At 43.1% G+C, this 25,372-nt stretch overlaps 1 protein-coding gene across 2 annotated transcripts in view; it reads right to left on the bottom strand.

Annotated features, from left to right (window-relative positions):
• Positions 1-25,372, bottom strand: part of IQSEC1 (IQ motif and Sec7 domain ArfGEF 1) — a 566,448-nt gene that overhangs the window by 430,878 nt on the left and 110,198 nt on the right. For both annotated transcript variants that reach the window (XM_066596453.1, XM_066596449.1), the window contains exon 2: positions 22,825-22,854. In XM_066596453.1, the coding sequence (XP_066452550.1) occupies positions 22,825-22,854 (30 nt within the window). The remainder of the gene's footprint in view (positions 1-22,824; positions 22,855-25,372) is intronic.

Below are 25,372 nucleotides of genomic sequence, written 5' to 3'. Positions count from 1 at the left end.
CTTTGGGGGGCGCCATGACGGACTCCACTGCGACATGAGGCCTTAGGCAACTTTCCCACAGCAGCATTTTTCACCAATACTTGTAAACAAAAATCAGGAGAGGATGGAAAACATGGAATAGGTGCAATGTTTCCATTATAATTTTTCTCTGGTTATGTTCCAGAACTAGTTTTGACTTACAAATACTAATGGCAAAATACTGACCAAAATTCTGCGGTGTCAACGTGACCAAAGAAGACCTACTGTCCTGTGCCACCTCCTCTAATCCTCCTTAATGTTTTGGGTTACATGGATAATAGATAATACTCTCTTTTATCACCGCTAACTCTGGCAATATGTAAGAATCAACTATTTGCCGCCTTGGTTGTTTAATAAAAGCTCGTAAAAAGAACAACTTAGATTTCAGGGAATTGTATCAAGATAATAGTGGGACCCCCACTGCTGGAACCCCTACTAATCCAGAGAACAGGAGGTTATTTCAGTGGAAGCATCGAGAGTGCCGAGAGCTTGATTTTGAAATCTCCAAACACTCTCCTTCAAATGAATAGAGTGGTAGGCAGTGCACGTGTGACCTGCAGGACCCCCGTTTTAGGAATCAGTCAGAGTCTTTATGGTCGGATCCCCACCAATTAGAAAGTCAGCCTCTATCCTGTGGGTGAGGGATAGTTTTCTATCTTCAAAAAAGAGATAGAGGGGAAGGAAAGCCTTGGGGGAACCCCCTCCTACGCAGGGTTTTCCTTCATATAAGCCAGGGTTCCCCTGCAGGGGAAAATAAGGAAATCTCCGTAGCGGGGAGCGAGAGGGTGGGTGAGGCTACAGGGCTTGCCTGAGTGTGGGACAAAGGGGGTGGGGCTAGAGGAAACCACCCTCTAGCCCCGTCCCTCTAGTCCTGCCCTCTCTCTCCTTGCTATGGGAGAACCTCTCTAATTCTCTCCTCTATCTAGCCCTACCCTTCCAGTCCAGCCTTCTAACCCCACCCCCGCTCTCTTCTTGCTATGGGGGAATCCCGAAGAGCCAGGGTTCACCTGCAGGGGAGAATAAGGAAATCCACACTTGAGATGAAGGGAAGCCCCACAGAGAAAAGGGTTCTTTTGGGGCTTTCCTGTATCTCTTTCTCTCCCCTTTTGGAGCTGCACCACTTGTTTTCAGCAACAAGTAGCTCCGGATCCTGTGACTGGGCAATTTTACCTTTAACTAAACTCTTGGCTTGATTACGGGAAATCGTCCATTTATGCAATCGTTTTTTTGCGCGGGAAAGTTCGGTGTGAATTTCACGCTCGTGTAAATAAGGCCTAAGTGTGTGACATGAGATTAAGTGGACATTGATAAGTGCATCTCTGTTTTAGTGGTATTTATTTTTGTGTTTTATATCAAGTTATAGAAATCTTATAGCTTATACATTGTAGCTATATTTGTATTTTCTAGAGGTTAAATACAGTGTGCTGAATGGTAAATTATGGGGTTACATTGTTAAACATTGTTACATTAAAAACATAAAGTATGCTAGTGTGTTCAATCTCTAGTGTTTTGCTCAGGTAATTAATTAAGAGTGGGTTTACCTAATCAAGGTGTGATGAATTTGCATCTGTTAAGCTTGTTGTGACTTTCCAGAGAATTCATTGGAGGATTTACTGCAGCTAAGAGCTATATAAAGCAAACAAGCAGGAGTGTAGGAGCATGCAGGTGTGGTGCTGTGATCTAAAGTATGTTGTGCATCTCCTGTGATTTAAGATTAAGAGACTTTAGATTTAGGGACGTTAGAAGGAAATCGCCTATATCTATTTACTGCTTACCTCTTTTAATTTAACTTTCATATATGACCTTGATCTAATTTATTTGTACTATACTATTTAGAATGTGCTTTATAATTAATAGTTCCATCCAGTGTAAATCTTGTGGCATGTATGCAGTTCTTAAAGAGCTTTTCAAAGGTGCATACTGTTCTATAAGTTATGTGCATGCTGCACATTGAAAAGCCCAGATCTAAAAATGAGCAGCTTGCAACCCTGAGATCCACTGACAACATGAGGAGTTTGCTTGCTGCTCACTGAGTAGACACATGGTGGGGCAGATGTGGGGTGGGGTAGGAAGTGCAGGATGATCAGGTATCTAGCTGGGTGACAGTCAGTAGGAGTACAGAAAAGAGAGACAAGGAGGCCAGTCTTGAACTTACACACCCCAACTGCAAAGTTAATAGATGAGGGGAATACCGCTACAGGGTTAGAACTGCTACAGCGTGACATGTCCTCTGACCACCAGGGGTCTGCTCCAGTAAGAAGGGGAATAGGAGAGAAGGACAGGCTACACAGGTACTGGTAGTTGGGCACTTAATAATTAAAAAGACAAATGGGGCAATTTGTCACAAAGATCCAGATCATCGAACAGTATGTTGTCTTCCTTGTGCTCAAGTTTGACAGGCTACACAGGTCCGGGGAGCTGGAGAATCCTGGCTGGTAATCACTAACGCGAGCAGGCGATGGCGCGTCTACCAGCAGAGAGGGTTCTGCGTGCCCCCTCCGGCACGTGTGCCATAGGTTCGCCACCACAGAACTAGGGGAAGGAAATCCACAGAGTGTCAGGAAACCAGGGAAAGCAGGAGTCGGGGGTCCCTACAACGTAGCCCACAACCCCTGTCCCTGCCTACTTGCCTCCACTCATGGCTAACCCCAGGCGGGCAACTGGGCGACGGTCCCTACACTGGCTAGGGGAATGCTGGGGAAATCCACAATCCCTGGAAACAGAAAGCAGACAAACAGACAACCAGAGCGATGCACAAAGGGAAAACGGCCGAGGTCAATACATTAATAAACAGGAATACAAGGTAACGCTGGTGAGTGCAAGGAAGCCTATACAAACACTGGCAGTGTCAGGAAGCAACTGAGGGGTTTAAATGCTGTCAGAGCTCCTGCCCCAGCAGCTGATTGGGGCGGAGCACCTGACAGCAGCAGGATAATCAGAAATGCTGGGAGAACCTCCCTCAGCACTAGCAGACCAGGCTAGGTCAGTGGAGATGCAGCAGGCTGCCATGGAAACAGGAACACGGCGCCGGGCAGCAGCTGCTATGCTCCTAGCACCTCTGCGCCGTGTAGGAGTCGGGCGGGCAGGAGTGATGACCAGCGTAGGAGTCCCCCTGCGTCGCGCAATCGCAGCAGGGGCGACAGCGTCTGCCGTGCGGCCCACGGCGACCCCGATAGCAGCCAATCCTGACAGAGATAAAGGAAGGATAGTGTAGACAATGAGCTGGGGCTAAGTAATGAAAATGTGTCATGGTATGGAGGGAAAGATTAGTATCATTGAAACTGGCAAAACAGTTAAAAGGGACACACTAAAAATGAAAAATAACCGAAAACCTCTAAACTGTATGGTGACCAATGCTAGAAGTCTGACCAATAAAGCTGACAAACTGGGAGTTTCTTTTTTTGTAAAGTCCTGTTTTAAGCCCAAACTATGGGAAAATATACATGAGGGAAATTAGTATGTACAGACTACAGATTATAAATGGAATATGTTTAAATATCTTAAATATTCACTGTGAGTCATCCCCTCACACTAGATTCACTACTGTGGACCCCCCCGACCTATAGACCCACTATATCTAATCCTATTATAAAACATTGCCTTAAAGTTTGGGACTCCGTTAAAAATTCAGGGAACCTGACCTCCCCACACCTACCTCTCTTGCCACTCCTGTGCAACCTCTTATTTCCACCAGGTCTAACCTCCCCTTTAGCTTTCCAAAATTGGACAAATAGAGGTTTTACCAAACTACATCATCTACTTTCAAAAGAAGGCGTGACAGCGTTCCCCATCCTACAGAAGAATAAGGACCTACCATCCTCAGAAATATTCCGCTACTTACAATTAAAAAATTGGGCAACTTCCCTACTAAAGAATGCAAAACCTCCATACTCCCTCACCCCTTTTGAAACGCACTGCCTTAAATATCCACAGGCAAAAGGCCTCATCTCCCAAATATACTTGAATCTGGTTCACACCAAATTCCGCATACAATTACCTTATGTTACTAGATGGGAGTGGGATCTAGGGGGGGCTCTGAGCGAGGAGGAGTGGTCTCAGATATGGAGATCTACCAACAGTGGGGCCCGTAACATATTAATGCTGGAGACTTCATATAAAGTTCTCCTGCGTTGATATCTAGTCCCCACCCGAATAGCACATGCGGTCCCCGGATATTCAAAGAACTGCTTCCAAGGCTGTTCGTCCCCTGGTGACATGCTCCATATATGGTGGTCCTGCCTTAGAGTCAAACGACTATGGATTAGAACGTATTCTTTAATCTATTCAGTAACATTCCATAACCTACGCAAAAACCCATGGGAGGCTCTACTGAACAAAAAAGAAAATCGAGAATGTACCTCCAAACTCCAGAAAATTAATTTCATTTATCTTCCTAGATGCAAAACAAACTATCGCTCATTCCTGGCATAAGGCTACCCTGGTTTTCTTTGAAGTCAAACGCCGAATAAATTGGTATCTCATAAATGAAAAACTAACCTCGGAGGACAAAAGGGATAAATTCCTCAGTATCTGGACGCCATGGATAAACTATACCTTTCCCACAGCAAGGTTAAGTCTATTAATCTAAATCCAGATTCCTGGGACCTTTGACCCTTGGGGTATCGGTCCTGAGAGAGAGAGAATCCCCCCTCCCCCTTCCTACTCTTCCCTAAACCTATCCTTTCCATCCTATATTGTGATTTGGCCCTGGCCAGGCCATTATTTACTTTTGAGTAATGTTTTTCCCGACAACAACAATGAAAATGCAACGCACGTTAACATCTGATTGTCATTTTTTTTTGTTAAAAGTTCATAACTTTATTGATAAAAGACTGGTAACCATTATACTGTAATATGATGAACAATCTATTGATAATACTGTTGCTAATTAATGTACTATTGAAAATTCAATAAAAATTATTGTTAAAAAATATATCTATATTCACTGTGAGTAGTTCATAACTTACAGGAATAGAAGGGTTAGGAATAGGAGAAAAGTAGTGTGGATAAAGAGAGATATAAAAGGGCGCTAAATTACACCTGCAAAACATAGGACATGTGAGTACAAACGCACCTGGGAAGCGATGTGCGTTTGTTTTTGTCTTTTTAGTGCAGCTATCTATGCACTAAAAAAAAAAATGCTCGTCTGGCCAAGCCCTTATTGCGGAATTCCAGGATGGCATATTCCACCATCCTGTTGTGGAATATTCTGTCCCATGTGAAGGAATCATAAGACAAGCGAGTTCTGTGTCAAATACATTTACATGAGACAGAAATTCAAACTTTACAATAAAAAAGTGATATTTTTGGGATAGTGTTCCCAATTTTAATATGACTGTTGCTGAGGAGGGGTTAAAAAAAGACCACAATCCTTCTGTAATAGGTGAAAACTAAGCTGAGCTACTGTATGTGGATTACCAGCATGCAGCAAGCACGCATGTCATTGTGTACTTGCTGCAAGCTCGCGCAGCAGAGACATGCTTGTGACGTGCAACAACTTATGCCCATGTGAGAGAGCGTTTAGTTGTCATTGTCAGCCTCCAAAACAAGAAGGTTAAAATTGATATTAACTTATAGGATATACACACCCCAAAGGTATTCTGGGGATGGAGATCTATAAATTGTATTTGTACACTGACTCAGCAGAACATTTAGGCAACTTCCCAGCCTTGTTTCCGGTTTGGCCTGAATATTCCAGTAAACGTTTTTTCATGAAGTTTGATAATTTTGGTAAAAACATGTAAAACATAACTGTTTTTCTCTATCATGGCACGTAAGAAACTCATTAACTTTCCAAGTAGCAACATCTGCAGATAACAGCAACCTCACTGCTAATAATTAGGAGCTTGAAGCCAAAAGTCATTAGCTGACACCTGTTTTATAACCCTTGGTCTCAAAAGACATTTAAAAAGTGTGTATATTATTACTTTGATGATAGTTGAGCAGCAGAATTTATTTTGCCGTTAGTTTTTTTAAACCAAAAATAGTGAAAGTAATATACTCAGAGATCATATAAAGCTGCTGGCACTACCACTGCTTCCTTTCATAATGAAGCGATGACAGCTATGATTAATCTGTTCACAACAAATCCTGATGGATCCCATTTCGTTATGCAAAAACAGGCATATAAACAAAGCGGAATAGTGTAGGCAGAAGGTATATAAAAATTACTAGCTGATATACCTGGTTTTGCCCGAGTTAATTTGGTACAGGTGTTTACATGTTGTTCACATGAAAAATTTTATGAAGTCAAGGTTACTTTGAAGGAACCGAGGAATAAAATATGTATACACATAGAGGAGTGTTAGATTCTCCTCGGACTGCATGTACTGATGTCCCTCTGCTGAATGTCACCCCCTCCCACTTTCCTCATCTAGGACCTAAAGGATGCTCATGCCAAATTTAACGCTTGTATAACACCGGGGAGTTACATTACACAGGGGTGCACTTACTTTTGCAATTCGCATTCAATAATCGAATTGTGACCGCTTTACTTTTCCTATTTAGGAACTAAAGAATGCTCATGCCAAATTTCACGCTTGTACGAAATCAGGAAGTTACATTACATAAGGGGCACTTACTTTTGCAATTAGCATTGAATAATTGAGTTGCGATCCCTTTACTTTTCCTATGTAGGACCTAAAGAATGCTCCTGCCAAATTTCATGTTTGTACGACACCAGGAAGTTAGAGAATTAGATTAGGTACATTACACAGTGGTGCCAATACTTTTGCACTTAACATTGAATAATCGAGTTGTGACCCCTTTACTTTTGCTATTTAGGACCTAAAGAATGGTCCTGCCAAATTTCATGTCTGTACGACGCCGGCAAGTTATATTACATAGCAGTGCCAATACTTTTGCATTTAGCATTGAATAATCAAGTTGTGACCCCTTTACTTTTCCGGTTTAGAAGCTAAAAAAGGCTCATGCCAACTTTCATGTTTGTACGACACCGAGAAGTTAGAGAATTAGTGAGGATCAGTCAGTGAGTCAGTCAGTGAGAGCTTTCACATATATATAGGCAATAATCACATCCCATTTCTTTACTATACATTCTATGGTGTATGCAACTAATAATTAATTAATACATAAAAAAAAATACCTGAAAGCGCTGCGGAATAAAGGTCCATTTTCACGGGATGAGTGTCGGGCAAACGATGCCCAACACTCATCCCTGTGTTTCCTCACTCCCGCACGGGAGCTAGTAGTGCTGGCCTGCTCACGGCATATACTGCCATCTTGGATTCAACTCTAATTTTTCCAGTGGGAAGGTAGATGTGTGATACATCAAAATTTAACTTTACTAGAAATGGTTTCTGATAATTGCCTCTACGAACGTCTACTTTGAACTAAACAAGATAGGCTCTCCGTATTTCACTCCTGGTGGGACCCTTGGTTACAACATTTTCCCATATAAATGAGCACATTTTCCCCCAACATCTACAGGAGGCCTTAAACCAGATGTTCAGAATTAATTCAAAGTCCAACTTTGACTTGGACTACAACACCAATGCAACCATCTTATACCCTTTGAGTCAGATCTGGCTGTCACAGAAACGTTCCAATCCAATTTAATTCCACATCCCGGTGGTTATTTGATATTTATGTACTATGGCATTCATGTTATCCCCTTTTTTCTCCTTGTTCATATAATTTTGTGCTTTCAACTGATAAATCAGATTTCAACATGTGTAGTAAAATTAATGGTTGATTGTTATGTTACTATAACCTGGTTAATGCAAAACTTTAATAAAAAAAGTATTGACATAAAAACAATGGTGCGCTCTATTTCAACATAACTTTATTCATTCTCAAGTAGAACGATTTGAGATTATCCTCATGTCGGGTGAATGAAGCACACGTGTTATCGCAGCAGATATCAATCAACACCACCCAACCAGACCAAAGTTCAGAGAATGCAAATACCGTAAACAGCAATAGCTTTAGATAGAAGTGGAGAAAAACTAAAACAATGGAACTCAAACTTGGTAAAAAAAATAAGTACATCAAAGTATCTTCAAAACTTCTCACCACTGTGTATTAGTTTTAATCTTGTACACATATATAACCTTAGCAATCATTTGTGAACAATTAGAGGTGGCTGTTGATGTCCCCAGAGAAGGATCCCAAAGATGTCAAAACAGCACATATTCTTTTCCAAAAATGCGATTTTTTTTTCTTTTGTTAAAAATAGCACATGAAAAAAAATTCCCATACAAAACATCACAAAGGCTCCATAGATGCCATCCCCAGAATGATTGTAAATGCAAAAAAAGATTTTTACCCATATAAGTGAAAAAGGCAAACTTGGCCCAATATTCCGCTTGCCAACGTATTAGGTACTCACGGAGCGAGGCATTTTTGTGTCAAAAATGCCTCCCATCAAATCAATACAGTTGCGATCCTCAGGCGCGGCTGAAGATTCGGTGAGTGTTTCCTGCTGTTTTCAATGAAACATCTTGCATCGCACTCGCGTGCGCCAAACATCTGCTGCTGTAATAGACATGCTGCTGATTTAAGTTCTGCACTACATGTTCACTTCCACAGCAGATTTTTTTCTGCAGCGTGACATCGAGATTTTTAAAAATGTCATTCACTTTGCTGCTACTATAAATGCCACGGATCTTCCATGAGGAAGGTCTGCACAGAAAATCTGTAGCAAATCACCCCGTCGGGAAATGCCCTAACAGTTGAGAAAAATAACTGTGCTATGAGAAGCTAAACAAACACTCCTTCAATCACCAATTGAATAAAGCAAGCGGCAGATCAACCACTACTGAAAAATGTATGAGATCCTACAGCCCTCTGGACGGAAAAATGTATTAAATCTAGCAGCTTCGGCACGGTATAACTTGTCAAATACGGGACACTCTCATTGTGAAAGAGATTGCATTGGATTGCTGGAAGCTGCAGCGCTAAAGACAACCTGTATATTAAACACACACGGCTCTCCTCTTGTTCTGAAAAGTGATCAGAAAGTTATCTCAATGGACAAATCACCACCCGGTATTTTAAGGAAATAGGATTTTTAATGCTTAAAGGGGTTCTGACATGAATAATGTTTTTATGCTTTAGCAGCCATTGTTCCCTGGTCTGCCTAATGGACCCAGGGAACCCACGGTTTAATGGCTGCTAAAACATAAAAACATAATACTTACCTTGTCTCCTGTTGTTGTTGACATCGGGGGGGTGATCTCCCAGCAGGCGCTGCTCTTCCTCTTCTTCCTCCACGAGCCGCGCTGCTCCAGGATCGCGCGCATGCGCAGTGGAGAGGTGCCCTCTGACAGGAGTCAGGACGGGCCGAGTCTCCACTGCGCACGCGCAGAATCTCGGAGTTCAGCCAGGACGGACGGGCCGCCCACAGCAAGCACTGCTTGTTACGTGCTTGCTGTGGGCGGCCCGTCTGTTCACTTCGGAAGTGGCTGACGGACGGAGCAGAGCAGGAAGCAGTAATTTTGACCGCTCCTGCTCTGCTTTTACAAGCCACAGGAAAAGATGCCGGCTGGAGGGGACATGCCTGGCGATCGGTCTTAGCCAGGCAAGGTGAGTAAAATTTTTTTTTTTTTATGTCAGAACCCCTTTAAGTTTTCCCCATTTAAAGTCTTAGAAAAAATAAAACATTGACAGGGCTGTAAGGGTCTCACACAACCAGATTGGAATTGCATATTCTGTGATCGTTTAATCCGCGCTAACACATTGTTCAATCAAATGCATTGAATTACACAATTTCGCTCAGGTCAGAATTGCATAATCAACTCTTGGAAAATAGAATGCTGCATGTTCTATTTTACCGCAGATAACAGCGACAGAGCGAAATGTTGTGAGTGAAATGTTTGAGGGGTTTCTAAGAGATGCTATCTTTAGTACTTCAATGGAAAAAGCTGTGTAACTTCATATCAGCATGGGTTTATGAGGGGCCGCTCTGGTTGAATCAATCTGATCAGCTTCTACAAAGAGGTACATTCCAGGCTGGATCAGGGGGAGACGCTGGATCTCATATATTTTGATCTTTCCAAAGCATTTGATACTGAGTCGCAAAAAAGGTTGGTATATGAAATGAGAATAAATAAATATATATATATATGTATGTGAGTAAGTAACTGGTTTAGTGATAGAAAGCAGATGGTGGTTGTTAATTTGTTAATGGTACATACTCTGATTGGCTCACTGTTACTAGTGGGATACCACAGGGGTCAGCGTAGTGGCCCAGAGTTAACTGGGTCCCCTCCAGAATGTTCTAAGTTTATCTTGTGTTACTGTTTGGTCAGTGTCTTGTTTGTAGAGTGCATTTGGTTTATGTCCATTGGATGGATGCAGGCATGAATGCGTTAATGTCTCGGTCATGTCTGGAAAATGTATTGTTTTGTCTGGTGTGGTATGAAAGTATGGTCAAGTGATGTGTGGTAGAGGTGTCAGTCTGCAGAGTCTGTTGGTCTGCTACGGCTGTTGCTGTTGTCCGGGCCAGAGAGAGAGAGAGAGTTGGTGTAGGAGTCAGTTGGCCTGAGTGAGAGAACCGGACGAGTAGGAAAAATGGAGAAGTCTGAGAGGTGGTCCGTTGTTCCCGCATGGGCCTAGCCTTTCCAAGGAACTCCCCTTAGCCTCCATTTCTAGAGGAAGTGAATGTACCCAGACTGGAAGAAACACGAGGAAACCGTATGAGTCCAGAGAGGAAGAAAGTAACCGCTAGCAAACGAGTGAAGTGTGAGTGATTGACAGGAGAGAGAGTTACCAGGACAGAGAATGCCTATAGATTGGCATAAGCAGCTCAGGGCAATCAAAGAGAGGAATGCAGCTCCCGTTGATTTAAATAGCCGGGAGCACATTCCTTCATAAGATGCTGGTGGCCGAGACCACAGAATTTATACACTATTATATGTATAGTACAGCTGTCTCATGAAAAGGTCTGCACACCTCGAAACATGTTACATGCTGGTTCACAACAGAATACAGTTTCAAACCAATAACATATCAGTTTTACTCTCCTTCAAGTCATCACCTAGCAGCAGGTTGCGCTGGAGCTTCAGTTCACTTTAACTTTCTTAACTTTGTTTCATGCGAACATGACCTTCGGCCGCCCAGCGTACTTCTTGTTACGGAAATGTTCATCTATGCATCAGAATTCCACATGCAGGTTTTGTCCATTGACAGGGCAAAAATCATGTACAGATCCATTCCAGAAACTGGGGCAAAATGCCACAAATTTTGACTTGTTTTTTGAGGTGGAATTTGCTGTGGAAAATTCCGCCATCTGAATATACCCTAAGGAAGAAAGGAGACGTCTGCAATACAAATGCCTGAGCTATGCAGCAAAAGGTTGCACAAAGTACATGAGCAGCAATGTGAAGTTTTTATTTTTCACTAAAGGCACAGTACACTTGAACTGCCATCACCACGTCCTCAAGCAGACAGTTCCATAGTCTCACTGCTCTTACAGTAAAGAACCCCCTTCTGTGTTGGTGATGAAACCTGCTTTGTTCTAGACGTAGCGGATGCCCTCTTGTTACCGTCGCAGTCCTGAGTATAAACAAATTGTGGGAGAGATCCTTGTATTGCCCCCTCATGTATTTATACATAGTTATTTGATCACCCCTTAACCATCTTTTTTCCAGGGTAAATAATCCCAATTTTGATAGCCGGTCTGGATATTCCAGTCCTCAGGCTATGTAGTTCACAGCATTTCCAGTACATGTAAACATACCCTTATTAGCTGTTGTGGGCTACAAAGTCACTTTCCTGATGCGATTTTTGATACATGAGGCTCAATGTAATCAGTGAATAGACAGAAAAGAGCCAAGGTCACCCACAAATCTCAGAGTCATTGTTACAAATGTGCACAAATGCAAATGAGTAGATTATAATCAGTTTTGAAGACCTATGTCACACATTACTGGCAGGAAAGAAGCTGAAGACAAGATCCTTCATTATGACTCATTTATTTCATCCAGACGCTCATAGAATCTGATCAAATATACAGTAAGAAATAATTTGTCCTGCCTCCAAACCTAATATAATTAATTCCTCAAACTGACAGAACAGAGTTAAAGGAGTTAACCATTCATTCTCACAAATACTGTTTTAAAATTGAACTAAGAGCAATGTTACTTAATTAGTAACCACACAATAGCACAAAATACTAACGCACTAATGGGCCAGTGCAAACAATGCATGTACCAAAAATATTCCACCTCACCCAGTTTGTCATTTTGTCACCAGCAGCATGATAGGACACTGGACTAAAAGCAATGGCGGACCTACTAGTTGGACAATCCTGCTTGATGGCCCACCACTTAAGGGGCCAGATATGTGGGCCCAATGGAGCCATTCACTTTCCATACCACTAACACCTTTTGAAACTAAAACACTTCATTGGATTGCCAGAGAGGGGGAGATCCCAACTTTTGGGAGAAAGGTTGCTAGCTCAGATCTCTCAGTAACTCCTAGGAACTTCAAAAGAGAGGACTGCTGAGTCAAAGAACAGGGACATACTATAATATTTAAGACAGAACTACCCTTCTAAAGCAAAACTGAGCTAATAAATGATACTTCACAATTTATAGGGATTATCCGACTTTCCAAAAACAAAATTAAGAACAAAACAGCTACCATCTGTGTAAAACAAAAATGAAGCATACTCCCCTTGTTTCTCCTGGAGATCCAATGCTTGCTTTCCTGTAGGCCTCCCATCTTTGCTTATGACCAATCAGTGACTGCAGCAGTCATGTGTGATACTACTGGCAAAATAGAACCACAAGACAGCAGAATTGTGGTGCAGAAAGTCCAGACATCCCAGAGGATGTATCTTTATTTGCTCACAATCGAGAGATACAGGAACTAGAGATGAGCAAGCATACTCGCTAAGGGCAATTACTCGATCGAGCATTGCCGTTAGCGAGTACCTGCCCGCTCGGAAGCAAAGATTCGGGTGGAGAGCTGCGGGGGAGAGCGAGAAGGAACAGAGGGGAGATCTCTCTCTCTCCCTTTCTCCCCCCCCCCCCCCCCCCGCTCACCCCTGCTCACTGCCGCAACTCACCTGTCACCTGCAGCGGCAGCCGAACCTTTTCTTCCGAGCGAGGAGATACTCGCTAAGGAAAATGCTCGATTGAGTAATTGTCCTTAACGAGTATGCTCGCTCATCTCTAACAGCAACGTTTCGACTGCGTGCAACAGTCTTTGTCAAGCTTGATAAAGATTGCTGCACGCAGTCAAAGCGTCGCCGTATCTCCCGATTGTGAGCAAATAAAGATACATCCTCTGGGATGTCTGGACTTTCTGCACCATAATTCTGCTGTTCTGCGGTTCTATTTTTCTACATATGACTTTTGTGGACTTGGATGCAGTCCAGAATGGGGGAGCAACATTGGTCACTGATTGTGACTGGAACGGGGTGCTGCTGGATTTAGACTTCTTTCAGAATGTGTCATACTACTGGCATCAGTGCTCAGTAGAGATGAGCGAGTATACTCGCTAAAGGCAATTGCTCGAGCGAGCATCTCCCCCGAGACTGCAGGTTCAGGTGCCGGCGCGGGGGAGCGGTGAGTAGCGGCTGTCAGCAGGAGGGAGCGGGGGGGGGGGGGGGGGGGGGGAGAGGGAGCGAGAGATCTCCGTTCCGCCCCGCTCTCCCCCGCAGCTCCCTGCCCGCTGCCGGCACCCGAACCTTCAGTCTCGAGCGGGGGAGATACTCGCTAATGGCAATGCTCGCTCGAGCAATTGCCTTTAGCGAGTATACTCGCTCATCTATAGTGCTCAGTGATGAGACTGACGGAGCAGCAGTGCTGTATCATCTGGGGTTAAAAAAGAAGTGACAATGGTTCTATTTTATTTTACACAAATGGCAGCTGTTTTTATTTTCATTTCGGACAGTCGAATAACCCTTTTAAGTCTATATAAAAAGTTCAAATCTGTTCCATAGTACACGCTGTGGCTCCATAGTGATTACATAAATTAATGACTTTGTACATGGTTTGCTGGTTCACACAGGTCAGATCCGCAGCATAGCTTTTGCCTGAAGTGTTACAATAAAAAACATTTTAAAAAGTTGAAATTTAGACATGACAGTTTTGCACAGTGCTGGAAGGCTCAGTTCTCATCTGCGTTTGAGCTTCAGTCATAATTCCATTCATTTGCTCTGTTTTTGGAGCAGAGAAACTAAAAACAGAAAAAAACCTAATTAATGGAACACATAGCACATCCTGCAGAGTTATTTGTTCCATTTAAAAAACGGAAACCAAACTGAATAGGAGCTCTCTGATTTTTTAAAACCCCATTGAATTCAAAAATGGATCAGTTTATTTCCATCTTATTTCCATTTCTCTGCTCCAAAAACGGAGCAGAAAAACGGAATTATGATTTAGGCTAACTTCACACAGACTAGTGCTATATTGGGCCGCAAAACTTGGCCCGAAATCCCAATCACTAACATGCGATGTCCCTGCGGACGCAGGGCGTTTTTGTGTTAAAACTTCCTCGCATCACTTTGGGGAAGTAGTGATCCGCCGCCGCCGCTTTTACCCACAGTAGAGAATCACGGAGTGTTTCCTATGGGTAAACCATGGATCCTGTTGTACCGCCTCTAGCTTGGAGGGAAGATGTGTTAAGGGTGTGCATGGAGGCTCTAGTACTCTGTTGTACCGCCTCTAGCTTGGATACAAGATGCGATACAGGCGGGCATGGAGGCTCTAGTACTCTGTTGTACCGCCTCTATCTTGGATACAAGATGTGATACAGGCGGACATGGAGGCTCTACTACTCTGTTGTACCACCTCTACTTTGGATGCGATGGATGTGATACAGGTGGACATGGAGGCATACACTTTAAATATGGCATACCAGTCCACATTTGCTGTAACTGAGCCTTTCGATCATGCAAACATGTAGGCTGTCGAAGATGGCATGCCAGATGTTACCATACATGTTCTATTAGTGATAAATCTGGCGACTAGCAGGCCACGAAAGTGTTGCAATGTTGGGTAGGCATTACTGTCACACCTTTGCAATTCCTTGATACAACCATCCAGCCTCTTGTGTTCCAATAATGTGTTCCCTCTCAAACTCTGTCAACTGGTTGAAATTTCTTCAATTGTGACATAGAGCCATGTCTAGTGGTCAATAAGCTCTATGCAAGTGGAAAAAGAGGTCACTACACACAAGTAGCCTCTGAGAGCCTTTTTATAGGCCAAGGGTGGAACCACTCTTTAGGTCTCAGATAGCAAGACCGTTCATCTAATTACATCACAACTCTAGTGTAGGTATGCAATCAGCCCTCCAAGTGCTCGCTGCAAGCAGCATTGCTGGAGTTTTGTCTACACTGCTTGGAGTCTAGGACATCTCCATTAATTCAGAAGACTCCTGGACAGTCCAGGAGAGTGGGAAACTATGCCTAAAGGCTCATGCACACGGCATGAGTTGTGCCCAATATTCTTGAACTCAACTTGCATTACACAGTACATGCACACACAATCGTGTGCTGTGTGAGACCCGAGGTCAGTGGACAATGCATGTCCGATTCCGGTCCGTGAGACAGACCAGAATAGGACATGCTGTGATTTTTTTTTTCATGCACACCATCGATCCGCGTGTATAGCATAATTGGCTATAATAGGTCCATCTGTTAAAATACACGGAAGGCACATTGATCAAATATATATTAGTGTACATGAGCCCTTAATGTAGGACTGCCTTTCTCAAATCAAAAACTATGGCTATGGCAAAGCTGTTTCTGAGCATTCTTGTACATATGGAGGGGGATCACAAGGATTAATTTCTCTGCTCCAAAGTGTTTCATTTTCAATTTGACTGTTAATATATTTTAGCCCTGTCAATATAATCTCAGTGCCTATGACCGCAGCATCTAAACACTGGGATCCACAGGTACAGCATGTCAATTCTAGTTAGAAATGTAATTAGCTATTGACTGTGGCTGAGATGTTAGCAATTACTAACAAATAACATAGTAATGAATGAAGTCATTTCGGAATGTAATAACTGTATGTTAGTTGTATTACAGCAGATAAAAAAGAATGAATGAGCTACTGTTATTGAGTGCCATAATGTGACAAAGAAATTATATTAGCCACATAGCAACAATTATGTCTTCACCACCTCGAGATGAGAGAATGTCAAATCAACCGTATTTGGCCATCACAATGAATCATTAAAAACTCCTCAGGAATGCGAAAACAGGCCTGCTGCGGCCAGAGCAGCAGACACCAGCGAGCGCACGTCACATCCTCCACAGCTATACCCAATTTCACTAGACATATACTTAGCTTCTGATCATCTGTTTGAGGTAATCGCCCCGATAGGACTTCGGTACATTACAAAGGAAGTATTGTTACATATTAGGCTTCTTTCACATCATGTTTTTTAATCCAGCACCACTTCCATCTACTGTTTCTATTTTTTATGCCAAGAACGGCATGAAAATGGGAACCTGGACAAAACCGGGACAGAACCATAGGGTTAATATGTGATTCGGAGACCTCTTTGGCCTCCATTTTATATTGTTCTTTCCCTGTCAGTTTTTTTTAGCTGAATAGAAAAGTGTCAGAGTTGGGACTTTACTCTCCAGCTAAGGCCGGTCTCACACGATTGGATTTGAATTGTGGATTCCGCGATCACCGTCTGCCCAGACGATATGCAGTAATGCTCAGACATTTTAAAGGTATGTCGTTTCAAATTATCCTTCACACTTGCATATTCTGCTGGGGAAGAAAAGCGCAGCATGCTCTATTTTACTGCGGAATTTGCGACCATAGAGCCCATCGTGCTCTATGCTCACAGATATATCTGCAACCCATACACAATTACACTGTGCGACAGTTATGCGACATACGCAGGATCAATGGCCAGGCTCATAGCCAGAATCCGCTGTGGGCCTTCCGAAAGTGGAATCTGACCCGGGCATGAGAGCCCAGCCTTAAAAGTCTGACAGGCGTGGAAACTATGTGAATGAAACTCCAAGTTTGCTCCATCCAGGATTCCGTCTCCATGATATACAGGCGGTTACACGCAGCTGCATGCGCAACTAAGCTCACCGCTACGGAGCATAGTTGCTTATGAATGAGGGTTTTTTTTTACCTCACCGACCATTCAAACTCCACACCATAGCACAAGATTTTGATAAAAATAGCGAGAAGATAGGTCCTATCTTTCCCGCACGTAGTATCAATGGGTGAAAATCCCATTAGTAAAAACTAAACCACTGAAATCAATTGAAATCAGTGGATTCGTTCTGTCCCATGATCATCATATCCGCATAGCGGGACTTGAACACCTTTATGTGTTTAAACCCTAGGCGTGGCTTCACACGAGCGTGTGCGTACATTGGTGCGCACCCCTGTACGCGCAAAAACACGCGTGTATGATGGTCCATGCATTGCCTTCAATGGAGTCGCGACTGCTGCCGGCGGCTCCATTGAAGGCAATGGTCTGCCGGCATCCCATAATTGTTTTTCAGGGAAGAGCTTTAAATTTAAGCTCTTCCCTGAAAAACATGAATTTTAGTGTTAAAACAAAAACTTACCTATCCGCAGCTGCCGTGTTCCTGTGGCAGATGTTTCCTTCATCCCCGCAAGGAAAAAGAATTCCCTGCTGCACCTGCCACATCTGTGACAGATGCAGCAAAGGAATTCCTCATCCCTGCAGGGAATGAAGAATTCCCTACCACAGCTGTCACAGATGACAGCTGCGGTGGGGGATCCAGCTGCCAGAATCCTGTAATTGCTTTTCAGGGAAGGGTTTTAAATATAAGCCCTTCCCTGAAAAACAGGGAAGAGTGGTGTTGCGTCCTCTCTGCGCTGTCCCCGGATCTGCAATGCAGTTCTTTGAGCAGCCGGGGATTTAAAATCCCTGCCTGCTGAAAGAGCTGTTTCTGATTGGCTGAGGCGCTCAGCTAATCACAGGCAGCTCTCGCCTGTCATTCATTCAGCGAGAGCTGCCTGTGATTGGCTGAGGTGCTCAGCCAATCAGAAGCAGCTGTCTGTGATTGGCTGAGCACCTCAGCCAATCACAGGCAGCTCTCACTGAATGACATCTGTAACAGCTGTGGTAGGGAATTCTTTATTCCCCGCGGAGATTAAGAATTCTTTTGCTGCATTTGTCACGTGTGGCAGGTGCAGTAGGGAATTATTTTTCCTTGCGGGGATAAAGGAAACATCTGCCACATGTGGCAGATGTGTTCTTCCTCCCTGCGGGGACACGGCAGCTGCGGACAGGTAAGTTTTTTGTTTTGTTTTTTTACACTAAAATTCTTGCTTTTCAGGGAAGAGCTTATATTTAAAGCTCTTCCCTGAAAAACAATTACGGGGTGCAGGCAGACCATTGTCTTCAATGGAGCTGCCGGCAGCAGCCGCGGCTCCATTGAAGACAATGCGTGTATTCCCTATGGTGCACGCATGTCCTATCTTTGCAGGCACATGGCTGCAAAGCACGGACATGTGCACATACCATAGGGAATGCATTGGTTCTAATAGAAGCGTGTTTTTGTGCACGCGCGTGCCACCAGTAGGAAAGTGCAAAAACTGCCTATTTGTCATGTAACATGCTGTACATCCAAACCAAAAGGACTTCTCCTCCTGTTGTTACTGTAGCAAAAATGGACAGAGCAGTTAAGAAAAGTAACAAAGTAACTATCTCTGAAAAAAGAAACAGAAATAATAATGCTCTAATGCGATTGACTAACATATAAAAACTTCTGCTTTTTAAATAAAAACTCTTCCTTAAAGTGCCGTCATAATTCTGTTCTCTTCTCTGATCTCTTATTTGATGTGCAGAGATAAAGGGAGCACACTGGGTAGTACAGCTGTCAGGTCTTTTTTTAAAGGCCATTTTCACACATCCAAGAAAATCGCATGAGATTTGTGCATTGCGAGACGCATAAATCTCGCATGAATGGAGTTTTTTTTGAATGGGGTAATACACACGAGCAACATATCGTGTATTACGAGCAACAAATGTCGTATCTATGCCCACTGCTAGGAGTACGCGAGTTCAATGCAATGCAAGGTCTCCCCATTGAAAACAATGATCCTCTGCCGCAGCTGACAGCTGCTTCCCTGAAGTGATGCGAGGGGGTTTTGATAAGAAAATGCCTTACAGCCACAGGGATATCGCATGTTGGCGAGTCCAATATCGAGCCATGATTCACTGACCAATATCGCACTGGCCTGTGTGAAGTTAGCCTAAGGCCCCTGGAACATGGACAGGATAGGGATCCATTATAGGGTTATGAGGAAGTGAACACGGACATATTTTCACGCAGACCATAGATGCAAATGAAAAAATTATTGCATGTGCTATACCTGTCCTTATTACATACAAGAAATACTACATGCTAATGAATGCCAATGTGCTGCCTGGATAGCACACAGATAGGTGTCTATGTTGCTCTCCAATCCAAGTTTCGCTCAAGCCTCTGGGGCGCAACTCGCAGATATGGGTTGTGTGCATCTAGCCTAATTCATATCACCAGTGCATGGGACTCTTTAAATATTGTCTTGGCAACTGTAGCACCACTGTGTTCCCTGCGCCTCTCCACGCCTGATCAAAGCAGGTGGGAGAAGGGAATTCTAGTGATCCCTTAAATCAATGGTGTAATTTTGCACTTGCAATATAACAAACACATTTTTCACATTCTGTAAGACTGCATGGGAAAAAAATTCATAGTCATGTAAGTAATTTAACTGCTGAGCACAATGACAAATATGCAATTTTAGTGTTAAATTACCTAATTCTGTAACCTTGGGCGGAAGAGAACAATCAGAATACTGATTATAATTGCTAAGCATGGGGAAGGATCTATTATCTGGAATGCTGAAAATGAGTTTTCTAGATATGAATTCTTTTCATCTGAAGCACCTCACCAAAAACACAGTATAATATATTTCTTTCCCGTGCAAATCTCACTGGATTGATACTTTATGAATATTTAGTGAATCTGTAACACTGAACATAATGGAATGCAATGTTTAACACAATTTGTAACACTCTATAGTTATAATTTATTTTAAAGGAGTATTCGGGGCACGGACTAACATTGTACAATCTAATGTACATAAGTCATTCTGTAACAGGCTCACTGTACCCGGTCTACCTACTTTCTTCATTATTTATCTATGTCATGTGATCCTCCACCTGAACAGTATCTTCACTTCCTCTGACATGTCTGCATTTGATTCTTCCTCCCCTATCCATAGCTGCCAGCTTCCTGCTGTGAGCAGTGCAGCATGGGAGGAGCGGGGCAGAACACAGCAGCAGATCGGCGGATGCATGGGGCGAAGAAGAGGGCAGATAAAGGTACAGGTTGCCGCTAATTAGCTGTACCTCCTAAATTTCAGAATTTCCTTTTTGTGTCCAGAAAACCCCTTTAAATGTTGATTAACTTTGTAGAAGTAGGTTTACAGGTGGCATTTTCAATGGCTTTTTGCTGCATTTCTTGTGTTTTAAAATGCTCTATTCTGCTAACAAAAACATACTGTAGATTTTAAGGATGAATAAACAGGTCAGCAATAGATAAGACTGAATTAATGGTGCAAATACTGTATATCAGGTCAGCCGGATTATCTGATCTATTCCCTGCAGCAGCTTTTGATCATATAATGCAACACTTCTTGTAGCTACAGTGACAAATTCACTCAATTAAGTTGTGCTTCCACACAGTGAAAACCACTTGTGGCCGAAACCCCCGCCCTCCTGTGGCAGCCAGTGATTGCACGGTCTTGCAGGAATTACCATTGGCTGCTGCCATGTGTGGAAAAAAACCTCACTGCAGCTAGACTGTGTAGAACTGAAAACCTATTATACCACATGTCTTAAGTGGCCATCATCTTCATTAAAAGGCTGATGATCCAGTGTCATACTTCTGTGGCCACACAACTACTACAAGTCTCCTGGGACAGGAAGAGGGGCCTGGTTCTAAATGGCCCCGCCACCTGCCCCACCCCGGACTCGCTTTGCCCTCCCCAAAAGACTGCCCAGCAACAGGACAAGTCTCTTTGTTAGGCCTCATGTACACTGGCAGGTCAGATTCCGCATGCGGGAGCCCGCCACGGAATCAGACCCTGCCTACGGCTGGCGACTTTTATTTTCAAACTCCTGCTTTCTTGCAGAATCTGCGGCCTGTCCGCAATCTCAATTGTCAACAGGTCGCGGATTGGACGGCTTCCATTGACTTCAATGGAAGCCGTCCATGCAGGAACCGCAGCAAAATGGAGCATGCAGCAATTTGTTTTCCACGCCTTAAGGTATGCAAAATAAATCTGCATGCTTCATTTCTGCTGCGGACACCCATACTTCCCTATGGGCGGCTTGAGTTTAGGATCTTTCACCCTGGGTGCCCCATGCGGATTCCGCAAATCAAATCCGCATGTGGACATTGGGCCAAACTCTCACTCCTGCTGGTCCAGATGCTGCTTCTCTTACTGCATAGGCCAACGCTTTCCTCTCTTTCTGCCAGTACTATCCTGAGAGTAAGGAGGAGGCAGCCTCAGTTACAGAGAGACTTGTGCTGCTGCCCAGGGGTGACACAGAGAGCAATAATAATATTTGGGGTCCCAGAGAAGACACTAGTACTTTGTTGGAGTACTACTACTGGGTATTTGGGTAGTGGCAGGATAAAGAGAGTGTACAAAGATGAGTTGTGGCTGGAAAAGTTGTGTAAAAGGTCGTCAGTGCTTGTGCAGAGCATTTACAGAAAGAGACTTGCCGCTGGCTCAAGGGCTTCTTGTCCGCTTCTTGCTTAGTGCTTCACCTTCTATGGGAAGTGCTGAGCGAGAGCGTTTACACGGGACGAGACGCCAGGGAGCAAACAAGGTTTTGTAAGGTGACTGAGAAGTCAGCTTAACAAACCGCAAATGACAAGTGAGCGATTTTTGTGTATTTACACTAAACGAATAGCGCTCAAATTTGCCCATTTGAACGCATTTTGAGCGATAATCCTTACATGTAAATTCCTCCTGAGAATTTAGAAATTATCAAAGTGGGGGCATGTCCCTAAACAGTCGGATTGGAAAGTGTCAGGACACAACCCAACTGGTAACACCAAGCCATAATTTATGCATTACATTTCCAGCATTAGCAACAGATCTATGGCACAATACAGAATTCTAAGAGAAGATGCTCCAGCTTCTTTATTTCATGGGGAATATTTCATATCAAGTTGTCTTTCATTTATATATACCCTTAATGACTGTCCAACCACATTTTGGCATCAAACTGAAACTCTACCTTGGTGCAAGTGCTGCACCATAAACATGGTTGTATAAGAAGATGTAAACCTGATCCCATTCCTGTATGCAAAAAAAGCATTAACTCTTTCCAATCCAATTTGTATCCTGGTTTTCCTAGGGGGCTTACTCTTTTTCTACTGTTATACAACGGCGCTATATGCTGGCTAAAGCTAGTACTGCATGAGGTGACACATTGGATAGGCTCCGACAGCAGAGAAGCTGGCAATATACAGTAAGAGAACCCCCAACGGACGTCTTCCAACATCGGAGCTGTACAGCCTTAAATCATAATGTCTTTAGACGTCAGACAGTGGATTGGAAAGGGTTAAAAGGGCACAATAAAATAGTAAAAGAAAATAAAGCCTGTCCAATCTGCTCTGCAAATTGCATGAGTCCAATTCAAATACTATTAACTTACTGTGCAGTATGATGTTGTATATCACATACAAGTAAACAGCATGAAATCATAACAGGAAGCTTGTATATGTAATTTCTACATTTGTAGTTGCTGAATATACAGCTATAAAAGATGGTCAGTGATGAGCAATGAATGCATAAAAAAGATTAAATGATAAATTACCTTACATTTCTTGGCACTTCTTTTTCATACCTGAAAAATAGAAACATTGTTTTTAACAGTGTGTCAAAGTATCATTTTCATCCACATAACAGCTTCACAACACTCTCAGAAACTGAGTTTCCTCCAAATCACCTCATGAATATTTTTTTGTGGAACGCTACTGTGGTTATAAAATCCATCGTTCAGTCGGAGAGAAGATAACACAGACCGCATGCTGTGTTTTCTGTCCATGGTGCTGTATTCTCCACAGAGCGCTGATTACTTTGTATTAGGCTTGCAGTCTCATGGCAGAACAAAGGAGCTGAATGCAGAGAACAGACCACCTGCTGTTCTCTGCATACAGGTACTGGAGGCTTATTTACATGCAAATGAAGGTGATAAGCTGCTAATGGGCATCAGTGTCCATTAGCAGTTTATGCAAAACAAACGCTCAAAACCTTTTGAACTATTATCTATGCATGTAAATGGGCCTTAAGTCTACTAGAGGAAAGGGGAAACCTTATTATTTGTACAAGGGTAAATGGGTTACCCTGCTGTGAGTTTTAAAGAAAGGAGTTTTGAAAGTCCTGCTGTGAATTGCCTGTATATGACTACTAGGGGTGGTGGGTCCTCTATAAGTACTAGAAGTGAGAGTTCGACTTGTGAGTAAGTGAAAATGGATGAAGCCCACAGTTAAAGGGACCCAGTTTTGCAGGTTAAAGGAGGTCCTGCTAAAGATATAAGGGGAATGATGAGATCCTGATGTAACTACTTGAAGAAGAGCGAAGTCCTTCTGTGAAGAGGGACATTGTTGTGACTACTAGATTAATGGCACTGTCTGACTGGGGTGCCTAAGTCCCACCAGCAGAATTTATTCAGGAGGCCCATTCAACAGTCAATGCAAATTTTACCTGCCTGAGATGCTGTATGACGCATATTCATATGTAGTTCAGTGGGTATACTGCCCCACGCATCATTCATGTGGGGGACTGGGAACCCACTCTTGGACTGCCTCACTGGGGGATTAAACTGTTCCCCTGTGGGCCAGTCCAAGCCTGAGTAACGGGAGGTCCTAGTTTTATACTTGGCAAAATTGGGCATTTATGAGACTAGCAGTAAAAAGTTCTGCTTTCACTGCTGGGATAAGCCGCCCTTTTGACTATTGAGAAAAGGATGTCTCTGTGACTACTGGGAAAAGGAGACATTGCTATTAAAGAGGTTTTCTAGGCAAAAACTATTGCTGACCTATCCTCAGGATAGGTCACCAATAATTAAACATTAGGAACCTACCACTCGATATGCACAGCGATGAGTGGATCACCAGCCCACCGCCAGTGCAGCAGGCTGGACGTGAATCATAGGAGATGGGAGCACAAGTGCTGAAGCTGGCTATTACACTTCCAGAACTTCTGCCTCCGACAATGGGGATGATACAGATGTGTAATAGTTGCTTCAGCTCCCATTGATTTCACTGCACTTCTGCTCCCACCCCCTATAACTCATGTCTGGCCTTCTGCACTGACAGTGGGTCAGGCCATCAGCTCATAGCCGTGGATCCCTAGCGGCGAGAACACTGTTGCGACTACTAGAAGAGAAAGTGGGAAATATTACTGTATAACTTGGGGAAGACTGAAAACTCTGTGATTACTCTTTGGTGTACATCTGAGCCTATTGTTAAGATGAAATATATTTTGTATTATTTCAACTATGGAATAACAACCAAGGGCTAATACTCCAAGAACATGGCACATGGTTAGGAGAAGATGTCCACTAATTTCAAGGACTGGAACATAGCCTTTGAAGGAGCTAGAGGGATAGTCCTAATAAAATAAATATAGTATATCTAAAACACTTGTGCTAATGTTTGCTTTAGAAATATAGGGGACATTCATAAAAACTTTTACACCAGTTTCTGGTGTAATAAAATGTGACACATTTTTGCACAAGTTGGGTTGTCCTCGTCAGTTTTGTAAAAGGTTGGTGGGGCTTTCGGGGGAGGGCATGGCTGCCTCGGATTGACACATTTATGGTATAATTTACGCCAGTTTCTGATGTGTATTATACCAGATATGTATACCAGTTTCAACCTGGCATACATTTCAGTGTGGGGGCACAAAGGTGACAAGATGCGCCTAATATATGAAGTGGCATGAGTTTCTTCATATAGTAGGGGCATCTTGTGCCAGGTGAAATCCTTTTAAGACTAGTATTTAAAATGCCACTCTTGATACATTTTCCCATAGAAACAGAAAATTAGCAGTAGAGAAAGACCATGTGGTTCATCTAGTCGGCCTTTATTTCCTGTTTATTCCTATTTTAGGATAGATCTAGGTTTATCCCATGCAGCTTGAATTTATGTATTGTTGATTTTCCAACCACATTTGCTGGAGGTTTGTTCCAAGCATCTACTACTGTTCAGTAAAATATTATATTCTGACATTGCATCTGATTCCCCCCTCACCCAACTAATCTCAAAATGTCCTCCCCTCCCCCGTTGATCCAGCTTCCTAATAAAAACACTTCCCTTCCGCACCATAATCTTTAACATATTTAGAGGTTTCGATCATGT

This window comes from Eleutherodactylus coqui, chromosome 3 (assembly GCF_035609145.1).
Source record: "Eleutherodactylus coqui strain aEleCoq1 chromosome 3, aEleCoq1.hap1, whole genome shotgun sequence".
NCBI lineage: Eukaryota > Metazoa > Chordata > Amphibia > Anura > Eleutherodactylidae > Eleutherodactylus > Eleutherodactylus coqui.
The sequence above is the reverse complement of the archived record's forward strand: the minus strand, read 5'-3'. Positions and strand labels throughout refer to the sequence as shown.